This window comes from Mizuhopecten yessoensis, unplaced genomic scaffold (genome assembly GCF_002113885.1).
Source record: "Mizuhopecten yessoensis strain PY_sf001 unplaced genomic scaffold, ASM211388v2 scaffold6163, whole genome shotgun sequence".
NCBI classification, from domain to species: domain Eukaryota; kingdom Metazoa; phylum Mollusca; class Bivalvia; order Pectinida; family Pectinidae; genus Mizuhopecten; species Mizuhopecten yessoensis.
In genome coordinates, this window is record NW_018406412.1 from 811,125 (window position 1) to 821,837 (window position 10,713).

At 36.5% G+C, this 10,713-nt stretch overlaps 1 protein-coding gene across 3 annotated transcripts in view; it reads left to right on the forward strand.

Moving 5' to 3' along the window:
* LOC110451660 overlaps window positions 1–10,713 on the forward strand; it is a 26,560-nt gene that overhangs the window by 11,903 nt on the left and 3,944 nt on the right. For all 3 annotated transcript variants that reach the window (XM_021499798.1, XM_021499800.1, XM_021499799.1), the window contains exons 4-11: window positions 777–834; window positions 1,620–1,767; window positions 2,509–2,649; window positions 3,266–3,401; window positions 4,512–4,667; window positions 5,234–5,454; window positions 8,033–8,168; window positions 8,903–9,012. In XM_021499798.1, coding sequence (XP_021355473.1) covers window positions 777–834; window positions 1,620–1,767; window positions 2,509–2,649; window positions 3,266–3,401; window positions 4,512–4,667; window positions 5,234–5,454; window positions 8,033–8,168; window positions 8,903–9,012 — 1,106 coding nt within the window. The remainder of the gene's footprint in view (window positions 1–776; window positions 835–1,619; window positions 1,768–2,508; window positions 2,650–3,265; window positions 3,402–4,511; window positions 4,668–5,233; window positions 5,455–8,032; window positions 8,169–8,902; window positions 9,013–10,713) is intronic.

Below are 10,713 nucleotides of genomic sequence, written 5' to 3' on the forward strand. Positions count from 1 at the left end.
CCCCCCTGTTCTAAGGGGTGGGGGAAAAAAAGTGTATTACTTGGAAATTGTTGAGATCCCCACGGTATAACCATATATACAATTGTGGAGTATCAAGAGAAGAATGCCCATTTGCTTCCAGGTTGGCCTTGGGGTCTGCCCCACCCTTGCAGACTTAACCCCTGGGTCATAACTTTGAAATATTAAGATCCCCACCCCAAGACTATAAATACAAACGCTGGACAAAAAGAGACGAATGCAGTCATGATATTAGAATTGATCCTGGGGTCTGGCCACAACCCTAGGGATCTAGTTTCTGAGTCACAGCTTGGAAACAGTTGAGATTCCCATCCCATAACCATACATTAAATTTCTGGACATGAAAAATCTAAAAGACAGAATTGGCATTGGGGTCTGGCATATTCCCTTGGATCTCATTTGGAGAATATTTTGCCATGATTGCCTAGATATCCAGGTGAGCAATACAGGCCCTCTGGGCCACATGTTTTCATAGGGGGGGGGGTTACTTTTTATGCAGGGGGGTACATTTTATGCAGGTATAAAAAGTATACAGATATTTTTTGGTAGGGGGGTACTTTTTATGCATGACACTGGTATTATCCCAAAACAAAAAAAATTATCCAAATTTAAAAACAAAACGAAAAAAGGGGAAAAAAAGCTATAACAGCATTAACTGGATCAGTAAGTCTTAATCTATCTGTGAACATTTGTTTGCCCATTCATCCTTACCAAACAGCAGATCGATACAGATTGATTATTTTCTCTTTATGTTTCAGCTAAGATAGGAGCTGATTCCCAGGGCCGGCCAGTTATAGAGTACGAAGATACAAACAAGTATGCTTGGAAATTCTGATTTTTTTCTCTCAAAATGAATGGTTGCGATTATATTGAACTTTGACCTTTAGTGATAAGTCAAAACAAGGGCATGTGGAGTTAGCCGACTTTTTCTATTAAAAACAAAAAGAAAAATACTTGGGAGACATGAAATCATTTTAAGGGATCTTATTAATACATTTAATAATAATTTAATTGTTATAAATGTTGCAAACTTTCATTAGATGTCAAAACATAAATTATTTATAAACATTGAAATGTGTTACTATGGAAGAGAAATTTAAACAATTTTATTTGCAACTAAAACTTAGCATATTTAAAGATATAATTATAATTAGTATGTGTTATATATGGCATGTAAAATTCATAAATGTACACAATACATGTAAATGATTTTAGGGAGTTGAATCTGTGCTCCTACTAAGTTCAAGAGCACAGGTGTTGAACACATACCGTATATCAGATTATTAGACCTTGCTTCAAAACAAAGAAAGAACATTTTTAATAATTCTTTAAGAAAATTGACTTTTCTCTACAAATATCAAATTCAACTTTATCTAAATGGATTGAAACAGGCCTGAATTGATGTTTAAAAAAATTGACTTTTCACGACAGAGGTCAAATTTACCTTTATCCGAATGGATCGATACTGGTTTGTTGGTCTTAACGATTTCACTACTGTTGACAATAATGGACTCATCCATGTCAATACATGGTAGAATCTACTAAAGTAACATAGGGGTGAAAGAGTTAAAGTTGCATTTTCATTTTGTTTTTCCTTTCAGACCTTTGTACTGGGATGCTTCCAACGCAAATGTCATAACAACCCCAAAGGCTGCAGATCATCAGCAGAAAATAGATTCCTGTTTAGAACTGATTGAATACCTGAAGAAAAACAAGAATCCTTCAGGAGTTACCATGGATAGTTCAAAGGTAAAACCATGAATAGTTCAAAGGTAAAACCTGGATAGTTCAAAGGTAAAACCTGGATAGTTCAAAGGTAAAACCTGGATGATTAAAAGGTAAAACCTGGATTGTTGAAAGATAAAACCTGGATTGTTTAAAGGTAAAACCTGGATAGTTCAAAGATAAAACCTGGATTGTTCAAAGGTAAAACATGGATAGTTTAAAAGATAAAACCTGGATAGTTGAAAGGTAAAACATGGATAGTTTAAAAGATAAAACCTGGATTGTTCAAAGGTAAAACCTGGATAGTTCTAAAATAAAACCTGGATTGTTCAAAGGTAAAACCTGGATAGTTTAAAAGATAAAACCTGGATGGTTGAAAGGTAAAAACATGGATAGTTTAAAAGATAAAACCTGGATTGTTCAAAGGTAAAACCTGGATAGTTTAAAAGATAAAACCTGGATAGTTCAAAGATAAAACCTGAATAATTCAAAGGTAAAACCTGGATAGTTCAAAGGTAAAACCTGAATAATTCAAAGGTAAAACCTTGATAGTTCTAAGATAAAACCTGAATAGTTCAAAGGTAAAACCTGATTTTGTGTGTTAAAAATTTTGTTGGGATTAAATTTCGTGGTTTTTATAAAACCATGAATAAACGAAACTAAATCCCCAACGAAATATTATGCATTTACAGTAAACTCTTTGGTTCAGGATCCTGTTTACATGGTTACGAAAAGGTTTATTTATATTATTTTATAATTCTCCAGATCAGCCCTAGTAAATCCAATTGGTATGAAGAAGGGTCAGAGTTTGAGAAAACTCAGGAAATATTGGGTACAGGAAACACGGCAGGTGACATATTTGTGCTCAAGGACAAAAAGACCAACACAGAACATGCTCAGAAGACGGTAAGTCAGAACTTGTCTGTGGAACATTGTTACAATTATTTGTATTGATTGGTAATTTTTCATAAATAAAAGTGAAATTTTAACTTTAGTGAGAGAAAAAAAAACTCAGTTTTTAACCAATAAGAATACAGAATACAAAAGCCATTGATATAATAACCAATGAAAAAGCTTGAAATGTTCATGTCTGCTATTGTCTGACTTCATAAACTGAAGTCCAGGCCACAATCACAATGTTCTAAAGCACTCCTGCTGTTTCTCACAGGGTAATCTTCTTCAATTTAAAGATAGAAAAAAATAAAACAAACGGCAAAACACTTCAACCTTTTGTATTTGTCACCCAGGTAAAATACTAGCCTCTTCCTACCGACTCGGCTAAGGAGAATTTCTCTTTAGCTCATTTGGTAGAGCGTAAGACTAGTTAAACAGAAGTCCTGGGTTCGACTCCTAGCAGAGTCATTGGAAAAATAATGACTTCTGTTACATATTAATGAATACTTTTAATGTTTTGTTTTGTCGTGAGTTTGATTGTTTAGAATTATTTTTTGTGGTTAGATTTCTTAATAGGTTTTTGGTTCATAATTTCTTTCTCTTATATTTATTTTTTTGCTTAATTTAGATAATGATATCAGTTTTCCGTAAAGAAGAAATCCAATCGTGGGTGGATCTGAATGAAACCGGAGTCGCCCCGAAACTCTACCTCTTCAAGGTCAAAGGGAACAGGGTCCATATTCATATGGAACAGTTAAAAAATGGTTAGAAAATGTGAAAAAATAACAACTTAACTTAGATAATGGGAGATGTTTGAATAAGGCTTCCTCGATATATTATATATTAAGGATCCATGTTCTACTGCACTCCCGGTTTTTTACGTATATTCTATACCTCCCTTTAATTTTTGTGTCGCCTGCAATGCGAGGCGACATATAGGTATTACTTTGTCGGCAGTGTCGGCGTTGTCCGGTGCGTCGTCCGAAACAAGGTTTCCGTGCGATAACTTGAGTTCCCTTGGGTTGATTGAACTCAAACATGGTACACATATTACATACCAATATAGCTCTGACAAGTCTACATTTCAGAAGTTTACGTGCATTTTTGGTGGAGTTATGCCCCTTTTTATTGCCATATAAGGGCATTGTATATTAAATGCAAGACCTTTTTTTTTTTTTTGATCAATTCCTTTCAAATTTTGTACGGTAATGCTAGAAGCAATAATGTTCATCATATATAACAGGTTTTTCTGACGAGTTTCAACTTTCTGCGTTTCGGCATATCTGTTTACGCGATAACTCAAGCCATAACACTTTTCATACTAAAAGCACTGAGCAGGCGACAAATCCACCCCAGTGGAATTCTTGTTTCTGTATATTCATTAACCTCCCTTTAATTTTTGTTAACAATCTAGGATTTGAATCATGGTCGGGAATCACTCTGGACACTAATGTAGATTCCTTTTCTGTTTGTTTCATCGTATTATTTTTCTTAAAAAGACCGCAAAGTATGCTCAGTTTTATGTCTGCAAGGGCAGGCTTTCTTTTTCGCAATAAATTTTCCAGAAAACTCCATCTTAACTAACAGGCAGATTTTATTGAAACTTCACTTGAAAATCAGTATATTATGTAGTTGTGCACCAACATTTTAAATTCAGATTTCAACACTTTTTAAGGGAGTTATGGCCCTTTATGCAAAATAACTTGTCCGGAACCCAAAGGTCAAGGTCACTAAATTATGTTTAAACTACGAGCATCTGCGGGGGTATTAGTTATCCTCTGGATGACAGTTCTAATTAGAATTTGCACAACTCATCGCTCGAGCATCCTATTACAGATTTAAACACTATTAATTGTATTCTCTTGTCCTTGCAGTGGTCACTTTGAGAGAAGTCATTGATTCCCACATGGAAACAATCAGACAGACCAATCCTGACCTTGTTCGTCCGTTTTCCCTCTGCGTTTTCCATGGCTTGCTATCTGCTGTCCGAACTATGCATGAAAATAACTGGACACATAGGGACTTGCATGGTCAGTTTCAGTTTGTGTGGACACTATGGTCAAATTGTGTGGATACTTTAGGAAATAATGTTAAAATGGATCCAGGTTCCTTTTTTCAAGTTTTTAACAAAAATTGATTGATTGACATTACCGGTAATTTGTGACTTTGTTATTAGCCCACCATAATCCTATCCTGGGCGAATCAAAACGCCTGTCGTCCATGGTCTGTCCCGCAGTCCATCGTCCATCCTGTAACAATCTTCTTATTGCCATTTCTCAGAAAGTACTGGAGGTATCTTTCAAAATTTTGATATGTACTAGAAAATAGGTGAGATAATAAACTCACTTTGAAGGTTGTCTTTAATACATGACAGTATGACATTAAGATCAGAAGTTATTTCAAGGTGCATATACTGTTTACATGACCTGTGATCTAACAGGTAAGAGAAAAGAAGAGAAAAGATCAAACTGACAAAGAACTAATGAAAATGGTACTATGGTGAAAAGATCCCTCTGGGATATCTTGTTTCAAATACATGTTGTATACATAGAATACTTACCTTTCCAAGATGACCTGGAACTTTGTTCTTTGACAGCTGGAAACATCTTGCTCCAGAGAGAATCAGACTGCTCTATCAAAGTTCGCATTGTTGACTTTGGATTAGCATCGCGGTTAGATGAGACGGGAGGATTGGAGGGGTTCCGAATGGACATCAAAGAATCTGTCCGTAAACTCAGTGCTCTGTATGTAGATCAGGAATTCAGCAATCCGAGAGATGTGGACAAAAACGGGGCTTGGAAGTCTGATCTTGGTGATGTAATAACTTACTTTTATTATGATTCAACATACTTTTATATTCATTTCAAAAATATTGACATTGACTAGGAATCTTTAAAATGCAAATTTGTTGATGTTGAAACAATACTGAATGTTGAAATGGGCCATTCCAACAAGTCTAAGCTTAGGCCAAATGCAAAAATATGTGTGTTTCCTGTTTCGGCTCCAAACAAAATAGGGTAGGTAGGTAGGAAAAACTTGTGAAGAAAATCTCCTGATTACCTCTGTGAATGTTAAAAATATGTTATTGTTTAGTGATTTTTTTTGCTTAGTTTTACTGTCGAATACAGGCTGTTTCCCCTAGCTAAAAAGTGCCTTATTTTCCCAAAATTACCAAAAACTGAAGAATATATTCCCAATTTCAATACAAATAATGCTGTATTTTACTTTTCATGAAGGAACAGATTGTTGTTAAGGTCATAGGAGTGTATTGATAAACGGAAGTAGGAAGTACATCCCTAGTTGAAAATCCAATGTAGGGAGTAGTATCACAATTTCTGCTTATTCTAATGTTTAATATTAAACTGATGAATATTGTATGTTTATTATTGACAGAACAGTGTTTTCTCTCAATATTAAAGTATTTCAAAGCAATGCAGGCATTAATTCAGTTTTTTTTTATCAATGAGCCACATGTATCCATTTTTCTGTACTTCAGGAAACCGGCTACCTATTTCACTACTGTGATGTTTTTCAAGAAAGATAACTCTTACCTGCAATTACAATGTGCTTATGGTTTTATTATAAAATGTCAATTTTTAATTGTTTATAGATAATTTATTTGACATAATTTCAGCATTTATTAAACAGAGAATAATACATGCCTTGGGCTGATATTGGTCGAGGGTTGATACGTGTGATATGGAAAAAGACATGTTTTATTCTGTTTATTACATACTTACTAATAAAAACTTATATTTATGATCTATTTTCTTTTAAAATATTGAAAAAAGAAAAAATCCAAAAGGGTTGTGATACAGGTTTTGTGGGCTGATACGGGTTTTGGGGTGTGATACGGCGGGGGCTGATACGGGTTTTGGGATGTGATACGGCAAGGGCTGATATGGGTTAGAGCAATTGTGTCGTATCGCATATACAAAAAACCTGTATTTATTAGTAATTATGTAATAAATTGATATACATTAATGCAATACTAATCTATGGCAGTATCATTTTTATTGACATTTTTTTTTCAAAAGTCAGTCCTTTTTACATAAATTTCCATTTAAATTCCTTAAAATTATGACAACCTATCTTTTTTTGTGGCAGAAAATTTTCTTTACTTCAAAGCAATATAACTACAAAATTTGAAGAAATTCTACTTAGAAATGGCGACACAATCCTATGACCTTAATTTGAAAACACTGTTGAAAGGCACCAAATATTTAGTTTTTATTCATGTAAAACAAATACACAATTATTATTTGACCCATCTAAATGTTTATGGAATAACCAAGATTATTAACGGTAGTGCTACCACCAGCGTTACATTTCTAAATTATCCCTAATGCTGGACACAAGGTTTTAGTAATCCAAACTCCACTGATGATCACCAGTGTTACGTTCTCTTTTGTATTACTGATACTTTCTGTTCTCAATTTCCACTGCCTCCATTTCAAATTAATTGAACAATAAAATAAGTACATTTATATTTGCACTATATTTACAACAAAAGTTTTTTAATCTCATAAACTATACAGGTTTTCACTATAGTGAACTCAATCTCTCCACTTCAAACCTAATTATCTCCAACTATAAACTGTAAAACTGCACAGATCTACAAACTACAGCTAAAATTACTATTGTTTCTAACTTCCTAATTCTCACTTTAACTCTTAACTTTCTAACTCTCCGTTATATCTCATGACCTCTCAACTGGGTCCCCCTAACTCAACCTCCTTCCTCAAGTCTCTTTAACTCAATTCCCATCCCAACTCATTTCTCCTCCATCGACTCCCAAGCTGAACTACCTTACTATCTGTCCCGTAGCAAAATCCTGTTACAACAAAAATGTTGATTGATTAAAATTATTGATGCTGCTGAAATCCTGTTAAAAACTGGCCATAAATCCTGCTCAATTTGACTCTGGTGGCCAGCATCAGCTGGAGGCACAAACACTGACATCACAGACTGCTCTTCCAAAAATATTCCACGATAAACGAATATGGACCGATCGATAGGCAGAGCTAAAAAATGCACAGTTTTTGAGAAAAAACAACAATACATCAAGAGCATTATGTCCTTCTTTCACGCGTCCACTAAATCGTATATATTGTATCTTAAAATCTACGTGTGGCGTGGCCTTGTTTTATGAAGAAATAATGCAAACTAGCAATAGTCAGCATTTTTGTTTCAGTCAGGCAAGTCTGGACCCCTTAATCTACATGTGCCAAATTTTCCCGAGTCAGCCTGTCATTTTCTTTCAGGTTCAACTGTTTCAACCAGATACGCGAAAAGGGCCCTGGTCTATGGTACAGGTAATAGCATTTTGCATAGACTGGTCCATTTATCATCACTTTCACACCGTGATTAAGTTAATGTTGTATGTTTCCCACAGGCGGCCGACCTCTTTCAACTTAGTAGATCAGAACGGGTAGAACTGTTCAGCTTGGTCGACAGCACATTACAAATTGTTGCTCCGTCCGAGACTCAGAACATTCAAGAAGCTGTTCAGAAGAAATTAGAAAATATAGGTATGTTCAGTCTAACAAAGCTAACAGATACATGCTATAAGTTTTTCGAAAGATCGTAAACAATATCTTAAAAAAAGGAAACGATAGAGTTTTTCATGATTTCATGTTTGTTGATACAAGTCTGAAAAAGATGTGACCGAATCATGATAATGCGTCAAACATATGATTAACCTGTACAACAGAGCTCTTACCGTTCAAAGGGAAGTAACTCAGGTTGGTTCACACCATCTCTGCACTGTATGAGTCAAATGATGTGATGAATTCCCAAGACAATCTTAAACGACTCTGCTGAAAAAATTGGTTTGAATTCCCAAATTAATTTTACAAATTAACAATAGCTATTGTTTAGAGTAGAGATTTCTAGTGCTCAGTATGTATTGTTTCTGAATATTTTAGGACAGGTGCCCTGTAGTAATCAGGGGTGTATAGCTAGCCCTTGTTCGGAGTGGATTTATTTAGGAGCAGGTCCAGCGCATGGGTTCTGTAGGGGGACAAGGGGGGACAACAAACACAATGTTTCAGTCCTTCCTCACTTTCGTTTCACTTTTCTTTATCTCAGAATCCAATAGACTACCAGTAATTTGTTTTTTGACATGGTGATATACACTGTGACAAGTAGATGTGCAATAAGGAGTTAAAAAAAGTTTCTAAGGTCAAGGTCAAAGTTATTAATAAAAGATCATGGGGTGATGGCTATTAGAAATATATATCACATGAAATTTGATTGACTTCAGATCTAGACAAGATGATGAAGGAAGTGATCCCCATACTATTTCCTCCGTTTGAGATGTACCAGCCTGTCCATCGCCGGGGGCAAAGTACCATGGATTCAAGTACACAAAAAGTAAGTGGATTTAAGGATCCCGTACCACTGCCAGTAACTGTAACTAATTAAGTGTTGGGATTTTTTTTCTTGCATGACTATAGCTTTGATAAATGATTTCTGAAAAGAAAAAAAGAAAAGTGTTTTCAGTGGGAAAAATTCAGGGGGGTCTAGACTGGGGTTCAAATGCTGGTCTTCAGATTGTTATACTATCACTCTAACTAATTGATCTACCAAGGCAAGGTAAGTTTTCCAGACCAAATGTGCTACTGTTATATCCACATAGAAGTTAAAGGGGGGTACTGTTTATACAAACAACCCAGAGTGAAGTGGGCCAGGGATCCTTAAGGACTCTTTCAGATCGTTTGACTGCCAAGTTTAAATATCATGACAACATAACCATAGGTCTATATTAACTAATATAACTGATGTTTCTGTTGAACTGAAATTGCTTTCAGTCAGGGACCAGTCGGTCTTACTCAGTCACAGCTTGATAAAGAGACCAGTCGGTCTTACTCAGTCATAGCGTGACAAAGGGACCAGTCGGTCTTACTCAGTCACAGCTTGACAAAGAGACCAGGCAGTCTTACTCAGTCACAGTTTGACAAAGTGACCAGTCGGTCTTAAGTCACAGCTTGACAAAGGGACCAGTCGGACTTACTCAGTCATAGTTTGACAAAGGGACTAGTCGGTCTCACTCAGTCATAACTTGACAAAGAGACCAGTCAGTCTTACTCAGTCACAGTTTGACAAAGTGACCAGTCGGTCTTAAGTCACAGCTTGACAAAGGGACCAGTCGGTCTTACTCAGTCATAGTTNGGGTTCTGTATATACAAACAACCCAGAGTGTAGTGGGCCAGGGATCCTTAAGGACTCTTTCAGATCGTTTGACTGTCAAGTTTAAATATCATGACGACATAACCATAGGTCTATATTAACTAATATATGTTTCTGTTGAACTGAAATTGCTTTCAGTCAGGGACCAGCTTGACTAAGGGACCAGTCGGTCTTACTCAGTCATGGCTTGACTAAGGGACCAGTCAGTCTTACTCAGTCATAGTTTGACTAAGGGACCAGTCAGTCTTACTCAGTCATGGCTTGACAAAGGGACCAGTCACTCAGTCATAGTTTGACTAAGTGACCAGGCGGTCTTACTCAGTCATAGTTAGACAAAGGGACCAGTCGGTCTTACGCAGTCATGGCTTGACTAAGGGAACAGTCGGTCTTACTCAGTCATAGCTTCACTAAGGGACCAGTCGGTCTTACTCAGTCATAGCTTGACTAAGGGACCAGTCGGTCTCACTCAGTCATAGCTTGACAAAGAGCCCAGTCGGTTCACTCAGTCATAGCTTGACATAGGGACCAGTCACTCAGTCATAGTTTGACTAAGGGACCAGTCAGTCTCACTCAGTCATAGCTTGGCTAAGGGACCAGTTGGGCTTACTCAGTCACAGCTTGACATAGAGACCAGTCGGTCTTACTCATTCATAGCTTGACTAAGGGCACAGTCGGTCTTACTCAGTCATAGCTTGACAAAGAGACCAGTCGGTTCACTCAGTCATAGCTTGACTAAGGGACCAGTTGGTCTTACTCAGTCACAGCTTGACAAAGAGACCAGTCGGTCTTACTCAGTCATAGCTTGACAAAGAGACCAGTCGGTCTTACTCAGTCATAGCTTGACAAAGAGACCAGTCGGTCTTACTCAGTCATAGCTTGACAAAG